Source organism: Geotrypetes seraphini, chromosome 2 (genome assembly GCF_902459505.1).
Source record: "Geotrypetes seraphini chromosome 2, aGeoSer1.1, whole genome shotgun sequence".
NCBI lineage: Eukaryota > Metazoa > Chordata > Amphibia > Gymnophiona > Dermophiidae > Geotrypetes > Geotrypetes seraphini.
In genome coordinates, this window is record NC_047085.1 from 46,172,863 (window position 1) to 46,194,834 (window position 21,972).

General features: G+C 42.2%; 1 protein-coding gene across 6 annotated transcripts in view; it reads right to left on the reverse strand.

The window, feature by feature from the left end:
- The window catches only part of DEPTOR (DEP domain containing MTOR interacting protein), a 111,900-nt gene that overhangs the window by 79,518 nt on the left and 10,410 nt on the right, over positions 1–21,972 (reverse strand). For all 6 annotated transcript variants that reach the window (XR_004538278.1, XM_033933071.1, XM_033933073.1 and 3 more), the window contains exons 3-5: positions 13,605–13,783; positions 10,078–10,201; positions 711–889 (exon numbers count right to left, since the gene is read on the reverse strand). Coding sequence is in view for 5 of the 6 variants with exons in the window: in XM_033933071.1 (XP_033788962.1) it covers positions 711–889; positions 10,078–10,201; positions 13,605–13,783 (482 nt within the window). In the remaining variant the exon portion in view is untranslated. The remainder of the gene's footprint in view (positions 1–710; positions 890–10,077; positions 10,202–13,604; positions 13,784–21,972) is intronic.

Here is a 21,972-nt window from a genome sequence, read left to right on the forward strand (position 1 = left end):
GCCAAGGGACCCTTGAAAAAGAAGATATCTTCTTCCACCTCGATGCAGCCCGTGAGATACTTGAATGTCTCGATCATGTCTCCCCTCTCTCTACGTTCCTCGAGTGAGTAGAGCTGTAACTTCCCTAGCCGCTCCTCGTATGGGAGATCCTAGAGTCCCGAGACTATCTGGGTGGCCATTCTCTGGACCGATTCTAGTCTCAGCACATCCTTAAGGTAATGCGGCCTCCAGAATTGCACACAGTACTCCAGGTGTGGTCTCACCATGGATCTATACAATGGCATAATGACTTCAGGTTTATGGCTGACGAAACTCCTGCGTATGCAACCTATGATTTGCCTTGCTTTGGAGGAAGCTTGCGCCACTTGATTTGCAGTCTTCATGTCTTCACTGACTAAGGGCTCCTTTTACGAAGGCGCGTTAGGGCCTTAACCGTGCGGAATAGCGCGCGCTAAATTGCCGCATGCGCCAGCCGCTACCACCTTCTTTTGAGCAGGCGGTAGATTTTCGGCTATAGCGCGCGCTAATCCGGTGCGTGCGCTGCAACGCTTAGCGCACCTTCGTAAAAGAAGCCCTAAATGTTGTTAAAGTGTAAAAATGTCTGTAAAAATATGTTGCGCTTATTTTTGGCGTTAAAATGAATAAAGATATTTTAAAAAAAGAAGAGAAAATGCAGCATCTTCTCTTCTGTTTCCCAAAGAATTTCTCACCATGTTGAATGATGCCGTGCTCCAGCAGTCTACGGCACAGCTGCTCTGCGTCACTCCTTGTCACGACCTCTCCTTCCTGAGTCAGCCATTGGATAAAGTCGCATGCTATGAAGGCCCTCTCATACTTTACCCCCTCCTCTTCCCTGGGTTGTAAGACTTTGCTTTCAGAATTCATCAGCCTGCCATGAAAGAAAGATAAGAGAAAAGCTGGGAAAAGATCAAAACAGACACACATACAGGGCTAGGCATAAAAAAGTACCCCCCCCCCAAACACACACAGGTTTTTGCAAAAATTTTATGTACTTATTTAGTCATCAAGCACAGCAAAAGATGTAGAGCAGACCAAGGTGATGAAAGACATAAAATTTATTTATAATCAGATGAATAAAACCAGTACGACACACAGCAATTTGCTGTGCTGGTATGATTTGTTTGTGAATCAATTTGTAATCACAAGACAAGTTTGAGCCTTATACAGCACTGATTTTTAAAAAATTATTATAGCCTCTGATGCAGCCCTTGATGGGGCGAAACATGGCCATGTCAGGCTGGTAGAGACTGTTATGTTTTATTCACTCGATTATAAACACATTTTACATTTTTCTTCATCTTAGTCTGCTCTGAATCTTTTACTGTTCTGGGCCTCACCAGTTTTTGCAGAACGTTTCCCCGTTTGCTTTTTTGGGAACTTATTTAGAGTGTGGCGCAGTGGTTCAAGCTACAGCCTCAGCACCCTGGGATTGTGGGTTCAAACCCGCGCTGCTCCTTGTGACCCTGGACAAGTCACTTAATCCCCTCATTGTCCCAGGTACATTAGAAAGATTGTGAGCCCACCGGGACAGACAGAGAAAAAATGATGTAGTACCTGAATAAACTCATGTAAACCGTTCTGAGCTCTCCTGGGAGAACGGTCTATAAAATTGAATAAATAAAATAAATGTTGTTTAATCGTAATAAGTATCTTATGTTGATATTACTGACATTATATCATTACTACCTAGCAATTTTTGCGAGTTACAGATGTTCATGCTACAACACTGTAAAACAACATTATTCAAATGATGCAATTAATGTGACTGAATTTCGCAGTCACCGTGAATGTTCAAAAGTGTCTACTCCCCATCCCCCCAACTTCAAACACAGACCTTCAGTCTCTTTAGGAAGTTCTTAGCAACCTCGTCAATCAGTCCCTGTGGCAGGCTGTTCCAGATCACCAGCAGCACTGAGTTTGGCGAATTGTTTGCGGCTTTGGGTGGAGATTATAACAGGCCTCCAACATTGCTCCCCAGACAAAAGTCTACGTTACTGGTAACATTCCTTTCCTCAGAGAAGTGGCATAGCAAGAATAGGAGGTACACTTCTGCGCCCCTCCCAGCCACATGTGCACCCCCTCCCCTGCCACCAAAACTGGGACTCCCTGACACACCCCCACCTTCCAATCACTCCTCCTCTCCCACAAAATCCTGGTGGTCTAGTAGGCTGGGAGTGAGTTTGGATCAGACACCCCTCCCCCAGCTCAAGAACCCCCCCCCCCCCCGTACCTTTCAACAAAAATCAGGCAGGAGGGATACCTACTCGCTTCTGCCTTGAAGGGCTGCCTCTTCAAAATGGCAACCCTTCCCCCCTCCCGGTGCATCCTGGATGCACTGGAAATGGCCTTAGGCTCCTTCCAGTGCATCACCAGCATGCACTGGAGGGGGAGGGGGCCTAAGGCCCCGGTTGGCTCAGGTCTGAACATAACCAGTATCCAATATAGTTCCTGGAGCCACAGGACTGATGCTCTTGATGCCAATGAATCAGTCTTGAAGGGTTAAGAGCCTCTCTCAGATCACCTCCCCAGATTTTATAGCCCTCTTCTGCATTTGAGCATAGAGAGTACAAGTTAAAGAATCATGACATTGGCTGGTTTTGGGGGGCATCAAGGGAAACAGAGCCACAGTGAAATAAAATGACTCAATGGCACAGGGAGGAAAAATAATTAAGGAGACCCAGCCAGGAGCCCAGGCTGTAGAAAAAGAAATCAAAGTATTGATAAAGCTATAGGAAGGGAAGGGAGAGGGAGAGGGTAAATGGTTAGATACCCCACAAGGAAGCAAAAAATACAGCGAGATCACTGGAGGACATAATGTTTGGGAAGATCGAAAGAACCAGGCGAAAAGAGCGACCTGCAATCAGATGGCTGGCCACGTTGAAAACAACCTTGGGGATGACACTGGAGGACCTTTCCGGACTAGTACAAAACCAATTTCTTTTTAGATCCGCAATTCATCAAATCGCTAGGACTCAAACACAAGTTGATGGTACCTAACAACAGACGGTCCCTGCTCAGAAGAACAACCATGAGAAAGACGTAGCTTGTCCAATCTCCAGACAAAAATAAAGACTGACAGTTCCATGTGACTCCAGTGGGCAAGAGGCACTCACGCATGCATGGTGTAGCTCGAGGGTCGCATGTGGCCCCGTGAAGTATTTTGTATGGCCCCCAAAAATTTTTTGCGGCTAATACGGCCCAGGGAAGCCAAAAGGTTGGACACCCCTGGTATAGACCTACCAAGTTTCTAAAAGGGATAGATACGCTGGCTAGCATCCGCACCAGGGCTTCATTGAGAATATTACCCACATGTGAGAATCTAAGTCCTGCTTGTCCTCAGAGAAACATCATTACCTTGAAAGCGTAAAAAGGAGGAAGTTCCTGGATCTTGTTTCACCCACTGGTAAAAATAAATAAAAAAAAAATAATAGCATCACACTGCCCTAAGTGGGGCAACTATCATATAGGTTTCTAAATGTGCCGTATCTTTCTAAATGGAGTATATGACATACGTTAGACTCCAAAGGTGAACTTTTTTTGCATACTGTATAGACATGTAATCCTTCATATCACAAATCTAATTCTTCAAATGCCTAAGCAAACACATCTAATTGTACCATCTAAAATCTGGAAGCTCTATATTACTCTGACACCACTTTCCACGCAGCTTATGAAAGAGATCCTTGCTCACCTCCCTTCCTAACTAAGTTATATTAGCAATCTGTTTATTAACAAGAGATCCTGCTTCAACAAGCAATATCCGTAGCATTTGTAAAACACACAGATGTTAAGGAAATGACTCATTTTAATAAGACTTATTGTCACTCTAATTAACAAGAGATTTTAACACTTCGTCCCTGCAAGAAATATTTTAAGTTGACAATAATAGGCGCAGTGAAGCTTGTATCTAGTAACACAGTGTTCACAGTGAGATTAATTTTCAAGTATTTAAAAGAATCTGTCACCTACTACAGAGTAAAATGACCTTTCATCTTATCCTTGAGGGAGTTGGGAGTGCTTCAAACTTACTCAGATTCAAAGGTAGCTTTGTAAATGATCCAAACCAAGCAAAGTCCTCAGTTAAACAGGATAAAGAAGCCTCTACATTCACAAAATACACCAAAATGTCATCTGCAAATCTGTTGATCTGGTTCTCTAGGCCCTGATTTTCTTATATACCACACAGCAAAGGTTCAAGAATTAGATTGAACAGAAGGGAGAGGAGAAGGCTGGCTGCCCACCAACTCAGCAGATTCCTTTGGCATATAGAATATGAGAGCTTCCCATTTATATAAGAATAACTGTGCAAGAGAGACCAAGGCACACCAAATGTTTAGAACAAATCACATGGAGCAGGATACTGAAAACTGTATGTCCCTAAATAAAAGGCAGCAAGAGGGATATTCTGTAAGAGCTGTCTGCCAGGGCCTAAATTTAGACAGCTACTACTACAAGGCGTAAATGTGTATGAGTCGAGTCTCTTTTATTTGAAAGGAAGCTCTGGCATGAGAGGGCATAGGATGAAGTTAAGAGGTGATAGGCTCAGGAGTAATCTCAGGAAATACTTTTTTTACAGAAAGGGTGGTAGATGCGTGGAACAGTCTCCTGGAAGAGGTGCTGGAGACGGAGACTGTGTCTGAATTCAAGAGAGCGTGGGTTAGGCATGTGGGATCTTTTAGAGAGAGGAAGAGATAATGGTTACTGCAGATGGGCAGGCTGGCCATTTGGCCTTTATCTACCATCATGTTTGTTTATTTATAACCCACTTTTTACAGAGCGGCTCACAATTTAAACATACACTATAAAAATCATACACATTTAAAACATAAACAGCGCTAATACCAATACAGAATGTCAAATCCCATATTTCATATTACAAAAGAGTTGTAGCTTCAATAACTTCTTTAAAACACCAAGATCACCCTGCTGTCGTATATACATAGGCAAGAGACACAAACAACCTTAGATATCTCCGATTCTGTCCCACTTTAAGACCTCAGCGGTGCAGCCTGCGTGTAGATTTCATTCAAGTTTAATTAGCACCAGAGTCTTCATCGGTCTCTTTATTTATATATATATTTTTAGTTTTAATAATTTAGAACTCTATATTTATTTGTTTCTAATACTCATCTCTTTCGTGAAGCATAGTAAGGGTTCTTCATTCCAACATAGGCTATGTTTCACCCATGGGGCTTTATCAAGGTATTTCCCCTTCGTTATGCCGGTTCCATGAATGCTATGCCGGTTCCATGAATGCTATACCGTCAGTTTCCTCAGGCCTATGTTACCAGCGTCTAAGTTCGCTGTTAGGCGCCGGTAGCCACGATTCTCTAAGTGGTACCTGAATATGACCGACATGTGGCAGATACCATTGTTCTCCACAACGGCATATAATAAACTTCAAAGTGCCTAATTTCTAAGCAATCTTTTTTTCAAATAATACATTTCTAGGTACTTAGAAATGTATTATCTGAAAAAAAGATTGCTTAGAAATTAGGCACTTTGAAGTTTATTATATGCCGTTGTGGATTGATGGTGTATATTACACTGACAACGTCATAAACAACATTAGTACACAGTCATAAATAAAACAAATAGGAAAATGGTCATTTTACGGCTATGCAAGAGATGGAATTAGTGCATGGTAGTGAGCCATGTATTAGCGCACCTTAGTGAAATAAAAAGCCCCTTAGTTATCCTTCATATATTCAGCCTTTGGTTTATTAGTAACAGAGTAACATAGTAGATGACGGCAGATAAAGACCCAAATGGTCCATCCAGTCTGCCCAACCTGATTCAATTTAAATTTTTTTTATTTTTATTTTTTTGTAATTTTTCTTCTTAGCTATTTCTGGGCGAGAATCCAAAGCTTTACCCGGTACTGTGCTTGGGTTCCAACTGCAGAAATCTCTGTTAAGACTTCAGCCCATCTACACCCTCCCAGCCATTGAAGCTCTCCCCAGCCCATCCTCCACCAAACGTCCATACACAGACACAGACCGTGCAAGTCTGCCCAGTAACTGGCCTTAGTTCAATATTTAATATTATTTTCTGATTCTAAATCTTCTGTGTTCATCCCACGCTTCTTTGAACTCAGTCACAGTTTTACTCTCCACCACCTCTCTCGGGAGCGCATTCCAGGCATCCACTACCCTCTCTGTAAAGTAGAATTTCCTAACATTGCCCCTGAATCTACCACCCCTCAACCTCAAATTATGTCCTCTGGTTTTACCATTTTCCTTTCTCTGGAAAAGATTTTGTTCTACGTTAATACGTTAATAGAGGGTTAAGTAAAGTAGGCATATCTGAGTATTTTGTTGGAATCTCTTTTCCCCTTTTTTTTTTTTTTTTTTTAAAGACTGCCCTCATCCCAGATTGAAGATACGATTTCTAATTTCCATTTCCTCTTTTTTTTTTCTGTGCTGCAAGCTTCTTTATGGAACAACTTCTTGTAATTTTTGCAAAATATTGATACATATTATACCCCCCCCCCTCTTTTAGCAACGCGTAGCGCGGGTTTTAGCGCTGGCAGCGGCGGTAACTGCTCCGATGCCCGTAGGAATTCTATGAGCATCTAAGCAGTTGCCGCCGCTGCTGGCGCTAAAACCTGTGCTACGCGTTAGTAAAAAAGGGGGATAGTTAGGAAAAAAAAAACCAAACCCCAGAGAAATACAGATTTTCAAAGCCGATACATTTCATTCTCTAAAATCAAAAATAATTTTTTGGGGTACATCTACTCTCTAATTTTAACATAAGAATTGCCATACTGGGACAGACTGAAGGACCATCAAGCCCAGCATCCTGTTTCCAACAGTGGCCAATCCATGTCCCAAGAACCTAGCAAGATCCCAAGTAGTTAAATAGGTTTTATGCTGCTTATCCTAGGAATAAGCAGTGGATTTTCCCAAACCATCTCAATAATGGCCTATGGACTTCTCTTTTAGGAAATTATCCAAACCTTTTTAAAACCCTGCTAAGCTAACTGATTTCAGCACATTCTCCAGCAATGAATTCCAGAGTTTAATTACACATTGTATGAAGAAATATTTTCTCTACTTTGTTTTAAATCTACTGCTTAGTAGCTTCATCGCATGCTCCCTAGTCCTAATACTTTTGGAAAGAACAATTAGTGTTTCACATCTACCCTTTCCACTCCACTCAGTATTTTATAGACCTCTATCATATCATCCAAGCTGAAGAGCCCTAGCCACTTTAGCCTTTCCTCATAGGGAAATCATCTCATTCTTTTTTATCATTTTCATCATCCTTCTCCGTACCTTTTCTAATTCCACTATATCTTTTTTTAAGATATGGAGACCAGAACTGTACACAGTTTTCAAGGTGTGGCCATACCATAGAGCGCTATAAGGGCATTATAACATTTTCACCTTTGTTTTCCATTCCTTTCCTGATAATTCCTAACATTCTATTTGCTTTCTTTGCCACTGCTGCACATTGAGCTGAGGGTTTCAATGTATCCTCAGCGATTGACACCTAGATCCTTTTCCTGGGCAGCATCACGTAGCTAGAATCCAGTTTCTTCTTTCACACATGCAATATTTTGCACTTGCTCACATTAAATGTCATCTGCCATTTCTCCCAGTCTCACAAAGTCCTCTTGCAATTTTTCACAATCCTCTTGTGATTTAACAACTTTTTGTCATCAGCAAATTTAATTGGGTTGGTCCTGGTCTCTCTTTACCACATCCTCTTGTTTTCTACTATGTCCTTTTCCAGGGTCTCAGTTCCATCTTTTGTACCTTTACTCTTCCTGACTTCTTCTGTCTCATTCCTAAATGCAGCGCACAGAAGGACAGAGTACTGCATTTTGTTCTTTGGCTGACCCCTGATGCAGGCATTGTACGCCAAAACAGAACTTGTGTTGGGTCAATAAAGTCATGTCTGGGTCATTAAAGATTGTCCTTGTTCACCGAGGCCCTTTGTGCTTTTGTTTTTGCTATATCACTCCTACATGCATTACATTACATTACATTACAGATTTCTATTCCGCCATTACCTTTTGGTTCAAAGCGGATTACAAAAAGAGTTATGGAAGAAGGGTTACAACGTTAGATCAGAGAAGGTTTCCAAGAGAGGGAAATCTTTTGTTCTCCATTCTCACCTGCCTTTTTATTTACTGTGATAGAACATCGCAGTCTATCTTGGAGGAAAGCAGAGAGTAATCCGCCAGAGAAGGTAAAAGGAACATATTTGCTATTCGAGCTGGGAAAGATGACTTCAAGTCCAAGTAGACAAAGTAGCTCTGGGGGAGAGGACTCAAGAGTAAAGAGTTCTCAAACTGTGGGCCCAATGCCGAATGCTCCTCTGTCATTAATGCAAGTTTAACCGGGGTTTACCACAAGATAGCAATACAGAAAGGGTTTCAGCATGAGTGGTAACTAGAGCAGAAACTCTTGAACACACATTGCATGCAAATGCAGTGAATATGCTATACCATAGCATACAGAGTAAAAAAAAAAAAAGTTTTTGGCGATGTGGTTACTGTGGGAAAAGTTACACCAGGCTCAAGGCAGTATAGAAAGGTTGTGCCCTTTTTGCATGTCTCCTCAAGATGATGCACAGACTCATTCAATTTTTACTACCTGCCCCTCTCACCTCTCTTGCCACCTTCTTTTGGGTCTCCTTATCTATCTGTACCAGTATTCGAAAGCTGTTCACCTACTTGAGTTCTTCTTGTATTAGCATACCATAATTGTATTTGACTGACCTTTTCATGATCCTATGTTATTTGTACTTATATCCTGACCTCTCATGTACGGTCTTCTACTTAATTCCTGTTAACCGCATGAAACTTCATGGTGTATTGCGGCATACAAATAAAATTTTATGTTATGTTATTGGCACTCCATCCCTCCTCCCAACCCAACTACCATGCCCCAGATACCTGCATCCCCACCCCTGACTCAATTACAATAATGTTATCCCTGGTGTCTAGTGGCACCTACCAAACCCCCACTGACTCCAAAAATCACCCACTCCCTAGTATCTAGCAGAAGCACCCTCCCTTCCTTTTCCCCACATCTGCTAAAAAATCTCCGGTGTCTAGAGACACTCCCCTCACCCACCAGACCTCATGCACAAGTAAATTCAGGGCCCTCTCCTTCAATTAAAAAGAAGAATACCCTGGTATCTATTATTACCCCTCTTCTATCCCTTTAACAACAACAAAAAAAAATCCCTATCTAGTGGCACCCGACCATATCTTAAGTAAGACAAGATGACGCCCACTCTCTTCTGCCTCAGCTGCCGTTTTCCTCAAAATGGCAGAGCCAATCCACCATATACAGGAAAAATTCCTTTATATGGTTGACTGGTACCACCTTAGTGCATTCCAAAATTCAATGTGCAAGCAAGGCACAGCCATTTTGAGGATGATGGCTGCTGAGCAGAAGCGCGTGTGCTTTTTTGAAAGGGGGAGGAAAGAAGAGGGTCACTAGACTAACAGAGACCTTTTTTTTAAATAGGGATGGGGTGGGGTCACTGGACTACCAGGTCCAGGGTACTTTTAATATCCAGGAGAAAGGGGTTTCAGGTCAGGCAGGGAGAGAAGGAAATCGAGGCCAATGACCACCTGTAAGGATTTTTTTAATATCACCATTCCTGTAAGTAGTTCAGGCACCAAGAGGAAGGGTGACATCTGCAAAGAGTTGCAGATTACTGCTGCGATTTTAATGTAGTAGTAATTTTTAGGATCACTGTTTCTAGCATGCCGCAGTTGTTTCCATTCTGTCTGTCCTCTTTAAAATACTTTAGAAATATGTAAAGGCTGAGAAGCTTGTGGGGGGAGGGGGGAATAGCCTAGAGATTAGAACAACAAGCTGTGACCTGTAGAATCCAGGGTTCAAATCCTGTTTCTTCCACTGTGGTTCTTCTATGGCAGTATGAGACAATTTATTTTGTATTTACATTAAAGAGATTTTAGATAAACATAGTTTATAATTCAGATATGTTGAAAAATGCAGTATTTTTCCACATCTCATATTCTTATTGACCTTATCAACTTAATCCTGAGCATGCAAAATGCAAGTGACCTACTTTTCATACAGTCTCTGGCCTCGCATGAAAACCTTCACTTCGTTGTCCATTGGGAAGGTGCCATCATCTTTTCTGAAGCGGTAGAAGAGTTTGGCGTCCTTGAACTCTTTGTGTTCATCGCACACTGAAACATAAATAAAGTGAACTAAGGGATCAAAATGTAGCCCAATTTAAGAGATTTACAAATACCATCTTGGAACACTCTTCTGGTTTAATTCTTATGACATGGCTGAAGTCTAACATGACCTGGGTGCAATCATATAGTGAGTTTCTCCTAGCCAGATGGCTGAGGGGAGATATGATTGAAGTCTACAAAATCCTGAATGGAGTAGAACAGGTACAAGTGTATCGATTTTTCACTCCGTCAAAAATTACAAAGACTAGGGGACACTTGATGAAGTTACAGGGAAATACTCTTAAAACCTACAGGATGAAATTTTTTTTCACTCAGAGAATAGTTAAGCTCTGGAACACATTGCCAGAGGATGTGGTAAGAGCGGATAGCGTAGCTGGTTTTAAGAAAGGTTTGTACAAGTTCCTGGAGGAGAAGTCCATAGTTTGTTATTGAGCAAGACAAGGGGGAAGCCACTGCTTGCCCTGGATTAGTAGCATGGAATGTTGCTACTCCTTGGGTTTTGAGCAGGTACTAGGGACCTGGATTGGCCACCGTGGAAACGGGCTACTGGGCTTGATGGACCATTGGTCTGACCCAGTAAGGCTATTCTTATGTTCATATTTTGCTGAATGATGGTATATTTTGGGAGGTGCTTCCAGGTGGAGAGGAGGAAGGAGACAAAATGCCATCAGATCATACACATAAAGGAGGGTAATTTTACTATAAAGTGCCTCGCATATAAGAGTACATGCATATATTTGTTTAGCTTTTTAGCGCATGCCTTTTTTCAAATTTGTAACTCAAAGCAAGTTACGTTTTTTAAGAACTGTGCAAAGCGCCATCTTTTGTTGGCGCTGATTTTTAGGCATTATGTATAGTATATAGCCAATAGTGCCTCCAAACCAATGTGTTCAAAAATTTGCCAAATTAAACTTTATAGAAAAATAACTTATCTTTCAAATTAAATCAGTCACATGTCTTCACTCTTATTTGTCTGATACAACATCATGTTGTTATGCCTAGTTTTTGGGGTGATTTTGGAGCTATAGGGAAGTTAGGTTAATGTAGCAACATTCCATGCTACCGAGCCAGGGCAAGCAGTGGCTTCCCCCTTGTCTTGCTCAATAACAGACTATGGACTTTTCCTCCAGGAAAATGTCTCTAAACCATTCTTAAAACCATTCTTAAAACCAGCTAAACCATTCTTAAAACCAGGAGAGATAATGTTAAGTAGATGGAATGGGATAGGACAGAGGAGCAAGTGGTCAGCTTTGTTCTCAGATTGTCTGTACTTGGACCATACATCTGCTGGTTCCACTGTTTTCTATCTGTGGCTCCCTATCGGTGTTCTTTCCACCTTTGTTCCTGATCCTGCAGACTGTTCCTGGCTCTTTCCCCTGTGTAGACACCACAGAGAGAAGCTAGACTCTTGACAAAGGCAATTCCTGATGAAACACTGTCAGTGTCGAGTCAACTATTGCAACTATCAATAAAATTTCTCCTGATTGACCCACACTTGAGCCGGTGACATCTCTCCTTCATGACTCCTGCGTTTGCTGTTCCCTCTGTGTGACCTCTCTTACCACAACCTCTGGCAACATGTTCCAGAACTTAACTATTCTCCAAGTGAAAAAATATTTCTTACTATTGGTTTTAAAAGTATTTCTCTGTAACTTCATTGTGTGTCCTCTAGTCTTTATAATTTTTGATGAAGTAAAAAAATAAAAAATTTATCCACCTGTACAGTATACCATTCAGGATTTTGTAGACTTCAATCATATCTCCCCTCAGCCATCTCTCTTCCAAGCTGAAGAGCTCTAACCTTTTTAGTCTTTCCTCATATGAGAGGAGTTCCATCCCCTTTATCATCTTGTTTGCTCTTCTTTGAACCTTTTCTAGTTCCGCTATATATTTCTTGAGATAAGGCAACCAGAACTGAACGCAATATTCCAGGTGAGGTGACACCATAAAGCGATACAGAGACATATAAACGTGATGGCAGATAAAGGCCAGTCTGCCCATCTGCAGTAACCATTATCTCTTCCTCTCTCTAAGAGATCCCATGTGACTATCCCAGGCTTTCTTGAAATCAGACAGTCTCTGTCTCCACCACCTCTACCGGGAGACTGTTTCATGCATCTACCACCTTTTCTGTAAAAAATTATGTCCTTAGATTACTCCTGAGCCTCTTAACTTCATCCTATGCCCTCTCATTCCAGAGATTCCTTTCAAATGAAAGAGACTCGATTCATGAACATTTACATCACATAGGTATTGAAATGTCTCTATCATATCTCCCCTCTCCCGCCTTTCCTCCAAAGTATACACATGAGATCTTTAAGTCTGTCCCAATATGCCTTATGATGAAGATCACGCACCATTTTAGTAGCCTTCTACTGGACCGAGTCCATCCTTTTTATATCTTTTTGAAGGTGTGGCCTCCAGAATTGTACATAATATTCTTAATGAGGTCTCACCAGAGTCTTTTTTTAGGATAGGTCAAACTACCGCAGACTTCCAGTTTCTTGGTGCAAAGCCTGATTCTAATGATTCATTAATTAGAGGTAGAATAAGGGTAGATGGGCAAGAGTCTAGAACAGAACTCAAGGAGCACAGAGAGTCTATTATACTTAGGTCATCGTAAGAAATAGTTGTAAAATGATTTAAGGTTACAGTCTTAGTTGTTTTACCAGCTGGCATGTCAGTGGGAGTCTTGCAATCAAGGTTTACCCAAATTTTGTTTATTTTTTCTTGGCAGGAAGATAGGGTTTCACTATCATGGTGCAAATGCAAGGGTGGGCTGCTGAAAATAAGTTTTTAGTCAGGGGGAAAATACCCCTTGATTTGTTTGCGGCCTTCAATAGTTTGGTATAGTAATCTTTTTTGGCCTCATAGATGGCTGATTTGTATCTGATTAATAACTCATTCCAAAGTGTCTTGTCTTCATGACTTTAGGTTTTGCTCCATTTTCTTTCATCCTTTCTTAGCTTTTTTTTTTTTTTGTCCTCAATTTGTCAGTGAACCACAATAGGAACATTCCATGCTACCAATCCCAGGGCAAGCAGCAGTTTCCCCCATTTCTATCTCAATAGCAGACTATGGACTTTTCCTCCAGGAACTTATCTAAACCTTTTTTAAACTCAGCTATGCTAAAGCATAGTTGCTAACCTGTAGCAGGTGTTATCTGAAGACAAGCAGGCATTATATTCTCTTGGCTATGGTTTTGAGTTTTGTGATTTGCTCTATTTTAGAGCCATGATTGTGTTGGACTTGTTTTCGGTAAACATTCTTGATAATTCTTAACATTGCTGTTAACAAGAGGTATCACAACCAGTAAAACAAAATAACTGCAATTCTGCATCACGCTCATCACAGATACAACTCTTTAGTCCTGGTGGAACGACTCACTCACCATGGTGAATAATACTATGATCTAATAATTTCTGGACAAGTTTGACTGCTGTCTCCCTCTCCGATGTTTCCTTGTGATCGATCAGCCAGTCAATTAGTTCTTTGGCAACAAAACAGTTTGGATAAGTCTTGAGGTGATGTCGCCGATCTTTAATGATCTTTTCCTCATGAAGTCTGAGCCTGCAATAAAGCAGTTTTTGTTATTTCATTTTCATATGATGCCGTATCCAAGGTACTTTACAGAATGAATATATATATATATAAAATTAAATCATTAAACATACCAAAGAAATTTTAACATACAGGAAAGGAAGCTATATTTCCAGTTTTTGACCACAAAACATTGAGAGGTAGTGTATTGAATAAGAGGAACTAACTTATTCCAAAGACAAAATTTATGAAACCGAGTTGTCCAATTTGTACAAACAAAACAGGAAATGAGATACAGTCTAGTGGGAGAAGAATGGAAACAATGATTGCTTTTTTGTTAAAGAGTTTGAAAAGTTAAAACACTACATAAAACTCAACAAGACTTTGCAATCATTCGGAGACACATCACCAAGTGAAGGTAATGCAAGGAGCACAGCAGTGGCTTTCAGCACTGGTAAAAGAGGTGTGGACGCCAATGATTATTCTCAGCAGTGGCAGACAGAAGCTCCTCAAGTACCAAGAAATGCAGAAGGAGATCACATAAAATGTGGCAGAGAGATATAGAAATAGTTCCCATTATGTTGGGTGCCAATGAACTGATTAAAAGCAACTTTCAAGCACACCTTGACAGATTGACTATATTACATCCTATGATGAACTCCCACCCTGAGATTCTCAGAGAAGGTGGGAGTTGGCAGGTCTTGAGCATGTGCAGATGCTCAAGGCCCCGCACCAGATCACCATACAGCTTTAGCGGCAGGTGCTTACTTCAGGTTCAGTGGCTGCAGCAACATCTTGCTTGGTACCGGGAGCAGCAGTAGCAGCTTTCTTTAATCGTAAGCATAATGCCGGCTGAGGGGGATGTCTATGAAGGATGGTGGTGCCTTTATTAAGTTCATTGGCTGCAGGAACAGCTTTCTTTGGCGTTGGGGGTGGCAGCAGCTTTCTCCAACAATAAGCACGATGCTGGCTGAGGGGGGGAGGGTCCTTTCTTAGGATAGGGAGGCCACTAGTTCTCCAGGCTGCTTCACATTCAGTTCGCTCCTGCTAGGGCTGCCACCCCTCCTCTTTTTTACTGTACCCCCTTTTATCTCTGTTTACACTCTCTTCTTCACACTTCATCCTACCCAATTAAGTGCATTTGGCCCAGCTCAGGGAGACTGGAGTATTGTGTTCAATTCTGTTCTCCTTATCTCAAGAAAGATACAGTGGCGCTAGAAAAGGTTCAAAGAAGAGCGACCAAGATGGTAAAAGGGATGGAACTTCTCTCGTATGAGGAAAGTCTATAAAACAGTTAGGGCTCTTCAGCTTGGAAAAGAGACGGCTGAGGGGAGATATGACTGAAGTCTACAAAATCCTGAGTGGAGTAGAACGGGTACAAGTGGATCAATTTTTCACTCAGTCAAAAATTACAAAAGACTAAGGAACACTCGATGAAGTTACAGGGAAATACTTTTAAAACCAAGGGCTTCAGGGTAAAGTAACATTGTTCGCCGACGACGCCAAACTGTGTAATATAGTAAGTGAAAGCAATCTCAAGGATAATATGACGCAGGATTTGATCACGTTGGAAAACTGGTCCTCGACATGGCAGCTGGGCTTCAACGCTAAGAAATGTAAGGTCATGCATCTTGGCTGCGGAAATCCATGCAAAACTTACACCTTAAATGGGGAAACACTAGCTAGGACTTCAGAAGAACGGGACTTGGGAGTAATCGTCAGTGCAGATATGAAGGCTGCCAAACAGGTGGAGCAGGCCTCATCCAAGGCAAGGCAGATGTTGGGATGTATCAATAGAGGCTTCATCAGCCGCAAACCTGAAGTCATAATGCCGCTTTACAGAGCCATGGTGAGACCTCACCTGGAATACTGTGTGCAATTTTGGAGACCACACTACCAAAAAGATGTGCTTCGAGCTGAATCTGTCCAGCGAATGGCCACTAGAATGGTCTCCGGACTCAAGAGTCTCTCATACGAAGAAAGACTGGGCAAACTACAGCTATACACTCTTGAGGAGCGTAGAGAAAGGGGAGACATGATTGAGACATTTAAGTACATCACAGGTCGTGTCGAGGCGGAAAGCGATATATTCTTCCCCAGGGGACCCTCGGTCACAAGGGGGCACCCGCTCAAACTCAGAGGAGGGAAATTTAATGGTGACACCAGGAAGTATTTCTTCACAGAAAGGGTTGTAGATCACTGGAACAAACTTCCGGTGCAGGTGGTCAAGGCCACCAGCGTGCTAGACTTTAAGAATAAATGGGACATCCACGTGGGATCCCTATGGGGGTCGAGCTAAGGATCTGGGTCATTAGCACTCAGACTTGATGGGGTGGGTCAGAAGAGTGGGCAGACTTGATGGGCTGTAGCTCTTTTCTGCCGTCATCTTTCTATGTTTCTATGTTTCTATGTAATAGGAGGAAATTTTTTTTCACTCGGAGAATAGTTAAGTTCTGGAACACGTTGCCAGAGGATGTGATAAGAGCGGATAGCGTAGCTGGTTTTAAGAAAGGTTTGGACAAGTTTCCTGGAGGAAAAGTCCATAGTCTGTTATTGAAAAAGACACGGGGGAAGCCACTGCTTGCCCTGTATTGGTAGCATGGAATGTTGCTACCCCTTGGGTTTTGGCCATGTACTAGTGACCTGGATTGGCCACCAGGAGAAAAGGCTACAGGGCTTGATGGACCATTGGTCTAACCCAGTAAGGCTATTCTTATGATGGGATCATGTTCTCAATGGCTGGTTCAGAAGATCATCGATGAAAGATAGTGGACGGGGATTTCTGCAAGTGTTGCTGTGCTTGTTTAATACAATTGAGGGCAAGGTAGGGATTATGAAGCTGAACAGATAGCATGGATGGGTGGACTGGATAGGGCATATGGGTTTTTGGGGAGGTTTCTTCTGTTTATACCATCCTGTTCTACAGTACGTTACTGCTTCTTACCTTCAAGCTCATGTAGCCACTAGGGAACCTTCATGGGCAGACCCCAAAATTTTTCTCAAAGGATTCTCAAGCTACTAGGGGTGTGGGAACAAAAACCTAAAATCAGAGGAACTGGTTAAACTTCTGTTATTGTAAATGTGTGGTTTTGTGCTAATAAAAACACTAAATTGTGTTAAAACTTATGGCAAGGATATATAATCTTTGTAGACTTTCTCACCAGGTTCACCAAAACTTCTAATCTTGGCTTATATTTGAGTCAACCTTTTTTCCTCATTTCTGGGCACCTGTTTATATTCAGATCAGTATATATTCGAGTATATACTGTAATAAGTCTATGAATGTGATTTGTTGGGACCTGTACTGTATATATTACATTACATTACTGACTTCTATTCCGCCTGTACTTTGCAGTTCTGGGCGGATTACAAAAAGAGACATCTGGACATTTCCAGGAGAATTACAAGACGATTGGAGAATTACAGTTTTGGGAATGGGATACAGCAAGGAAAATTGGGCTATTCTAGTAGATTTACAATTTGGGGAGCTGTACAAGTAGGAGATAGTGCAGTTCCAGTATATATACAGTTTGGGAAGCAGTTGGATTTCAGGGGTAGGATAACTGGGGAAGGGGAGAGGTTGAGGGAATTACACGGAGGAGGATCAAGGGTTAGAGTTAAGACATCTGGATAAATTTTTTGAATAGTTGGGTTTTGATTTCTTCATGAAAAGATTTGAAGTCGCTGGTTGTTATCAGCAGGTTGGAGATGGTATGGTCCAGTTTCGCTGCTTGCGTCGCTAGTAGATTGTCAAACATCTTCTTGCGCTGGGTGCCTTTGAGTGGGGGGTAGGTGAATGGAACATAAGAACATAAGCAATGCCTCCACTGGGTCAGACCCGAGGTCCATCGTGCCCAGCAGTCCGCTCAAGCGGCGGCCCAACAGGTCCAGGACCTGCGCAGTAGCTCCCTATCTATACCCCACTATCCCTTTTTCCAGCAGGAAATTGTCCAATCCTTTCTTGAACTCCAGTACCGTACCCTGTCCTATTACGTCCTCTGGAAGTGCATTCCAGGTGTCCACCACATGCTGGATAAAGAAAAACTTCCTAGCATTTGTTTTGAATCTATCCCCTTCCAATTTTTCCGAGTGCCCTCTTGTTCTTATATGTTTTGAAAGTTTGAAGAATCTATCCCTCTCTACTTTCTCTATGCCCTTCATGATCTTGTAGGTCTCTATCATGTCTCCCCTGAGTCTCCGCTTTTCCAGGGAGAAGAGCCCCAGTCTCTCCAATCTTTCAGTGTACGAAAGGTTTTCCATGCCCTTAATCATTCGTGTCGCTCTCCTCTGGACCCTCTCAAGTATTGCCATATCCTTCGTAAGGTACGGTGACCAATACTGAACACAGTACTCCAGGTGCGGGCACACCATTGCCCGATACAATGGCAGGATGACTTCCTTCGTTCTGGTCGTAAAGCCCTTCTTAATAATACCCAACATTCTGTTTGCCTTCTTCGCGGCTGCTGCACATTGTGCCGTTGACTTCATTGTTGTATCCACCAGTACACCCAAATCTCTTTCAAGGTTACTTCCCTCTAATACTAATCCCCCCATTTGGTAGCTGAACATCGGGTTCTTTCTCCCTATATGCATGACCTTGCATTTCCCTACATTGAGTCTTAGTTCTTCTTTGTCTAGTGGTGAGGTTTTGGTTCAGGCGTTTATTTAGGTAATTGGGGGCTGTGCCATTTATTGCTTTGAATAATAAACAGTATAATTTGAATTGAATTCGCGCTTGTATTGGTAACCAGTGTGAGTCTAGGTAGGCAGTGGTGAGGTGGTCAAATTTTTTTAGCGAGTAGATCAATCTGAGAGCAGTGTTTTGGATTGTCTGTAGTTGTTTTATCATGGTAGCAGGGCATGGTATATATGCTGTTTTCACTCCTGGTGAAATTCTGTGTGACTGCGCAACACAGAATTCGTGCAGAATTGCAGAGTCACGCAGAATTCCCCCTTTCCTGTGCAGAATCTCAGAAGGTGTCAGCTATCGAGATGGGGTATCAGCGGCGATTTATACACACGCTGCCTGCCGCTAACCTGGAAGTCTTTTCTGTGTATAATGGTGTTCTTTTTTAAAAATTTATTGTAAACCACTTTGATCAATCATATGTTCATGTGGTATATTAAGTTTAATAAAAATAAACATAAATAAATAAATAAAAACTTGAACTGGAAGTCAAAGCAGAAACACAAGCACCCAAGTAGGTGGGTCTGACAACTTGCACATTTCTCATATTCATCAGATCACTGCGGTAGGCTGGTTGTGGCAGGACACTATTTAGAAAGGCCAGAGAGTTCTGGAAGGTCTGATGTGTGGGTAACAACTGGACCAGTGTCAGCGTCTATTGGATTATCGCAGGCCCTGATTTTGGATATGAGAGCAGATATGTGTAGTATGTAAATGCAAAAGGGAATTCTATATGCTTAGCTACCTGGGTTTGGAGAGGGGGTGATGAGAGAGGGTAGATATGTTGAAGCTGGAGAAGTGGTGAATGCAAGGGAATAGGAAACTGCTTAATAATAATAAAAACAGTTTATATACCGCAGGACTGTGAAGTTCTATGTGGTTTACAATGATTAAAAATGTTACAGATTGAGTAGTACTACCAGAGCTTAGGGCAGTGTTTTTCAATGTAAGGCCAGGGAGCCAATAGAAACTCCTGGAGATCTCTGGGTTGGCCTCCATTGTCACTTTTCAGCACAATTTGCCTCTATATCCAAGATTGCAACAGAAAGGGGGGGGGGAAATGAATTGGGGGGAGGAGGCAACTACATGCTTGAAGGACAAGGCATTTCTCAATAAAAGAAGGTGGGTTGGAAGGGATGAATATCACTGACACATGCTGGTCAGCAATGTCACATCCCTACATGGGAAGATATTTGGCCACTCTCTTTCAGCTCATTTGGATCCAAAGTGGCCCTGACTTACAAATTAATGAATACCATTAAGTTAGGGAATAAAAGAAAATCAAAAGGGGCTGGAGCAAGGATGGAGCTGGGAATGGAGAGAAAAAAAAGAGGTAGAGGAAGGTGGTGTAAGGTGAAAGAAAGAGAGAGAGAAAGGGAATGTTGGAGAACAGGTGAGAATGGGAGCATGGGTTAGGAAAAATTATGTCTTGCCTGATAATTTTCTTTCCCCGTGTCAGCGGCCTTGGGTCCTTCAGCAACCTGTGGATTTGAATTTGAAGCTTGACTCTACATAAGAAATACTTCCCTTGAGCCATGTCAAGCAGAACCTCTAGATATTCCAGATTCCCTGAGGGCACCAGATGGCTCTTGGGAGCAAAGATCACCCAACCTATTGACTGGAGTACAACCATCACATGGGATGCAGCCTGATGACTTTTCTGAACTGAGATGCCCTGATCAGCCAATCATCCATACAAGAGTGTATTCTGATGCCCTCCTTCCTGAGGAAAGCTGCTACAACCACCAAGACTTTGGAGAAAGTCCATGAAGATGTCGCCAAACCAAAGGGCATTGTTCGGAACTGAAAGTGATGCCACAGCACTGTAAAGCACAGAAACTACTGATATGGAAGTCAAATTAAAATGTGCAAATAAGCCTCCTTCATATCCAGAGATGTTAAGAACTCCCTGGGTTGGACTGCTGCAATCATGGAACGCATAATTTCCATCTGGAAAGACATGACTTTCAATAACTTTTTTATGTCCAGTATGGGTTAGAAGGAGCCACTCATCTATGGTACCAAAAAATAGATGGAATATCTGTCCAAACCTTGTTCTTCCAATGGTACCAGAGATACTTCTCCTACGCACTGAAGCACCTGCAGAGTAGAAAGCTCTGCTGCCTGTTTGCAGGAAGCACTGCCAGGACTCTAAGAAAGAATCAACAATTGGGAAGGTCAATTCTAACCTGTAGCTGTTGTGAACAATGTCTACAACCCACTGATTCATAGTCATTCTGGTCCACTCCCTGAAGAAGAGGAACAATCACCTCCTATCAACCAATCTGAGCAGTGAACCAAGGCAAGCCCATACAGTATGTCTGGATTCATCTGCTGCTGATGACAGGGAACAAAGTTATTTCCCACAGTGATGGAAGCAATGGAGAAGACTAGCAAAAGCTGTCTTGAATATGGAAAGAGAACCTGCAGGTCACAAAGCCAGCATTAAGTGAATACAGAGCAAATGTGCCAAGCCTGTCTAAAGCTGAAGGAGATTTAAGGCCCCCCCCCCTCTAAAAATTTTTGCCTTGGTCCCCAGCATGGTGAACTGGCCCTGTACAGGCAGCTGCACTCTGTATCTGGCAGCTGGGATTTATCTGGCAATATGCACAAGAAATATAGGGCAGACTGGATCAGTCAAATGATCTTTTTCTGCTGTCATCTACTATGTTCCTATGTGTGTGCAGGAAAAGAAAATTGGGCGTACTGAACGGCCCTTATCTGCCAATATAGTCTTATACTTAAAACAGTACAAGGCCATGCAACTCTTGCTTAAGCTAAAAGGACCCTGTTGCGCAATATCATTTAGCTCTGTCGGATCTATTTACAGCTACGTTTTCTAAGAAAAATGCAGCTGGCCTCCACTTGACACTGAACTTACAAAGCAACAGACAGGGTCTGATTGCTGAAAAGCAGTCTGAAGTTATAAGGAGCAAAATTAACTAAGAAGCAAATAAGTGGTGGCAAACCCACAGCTCAGCCCAGATGACTGTGAAACATTCATACATTAAGCACTGTACGGAGAGTTTACAAAGGAAAATTACTTCCTATAGCCAATACCAGCGTTTCTCGATCATCTCCTGGCAACACACTGCACTGTCACTGAACTTATGTTGTACTCGATAAACAAGCACAAGTCTGAAATATGTGAGCAGTAACTAGGGCAGAATTAACATTTTTTTGTAGGCCCGAAGCAAAAGAGCACCCATATTTGTCTCCCCATTGTAACATAAATAGTGCTTTGGATAGAGAACCTAGGGATCTGGGTTTGATTCCTGCTGCAGCTCCTTGTGACTCTGTGCAAGTCGCTTAATCCTCCATTGGCCCGGGTACAAAAACGCAGATTGTGAGCCCACTAGGGACAGAAAAAAGTACCTGCATATAATAGATGCAAGCCACTTGACAATACCACAGAAAGATGGTATAGCAAATCCCATTACCCTTAACTCCCTTTACAAGGAAAAAGCACAGTTCACTTGTTGACTAGAGGACAATAGATAAGAGGTAGAAAGAATAGACAGGCGGACTTCTG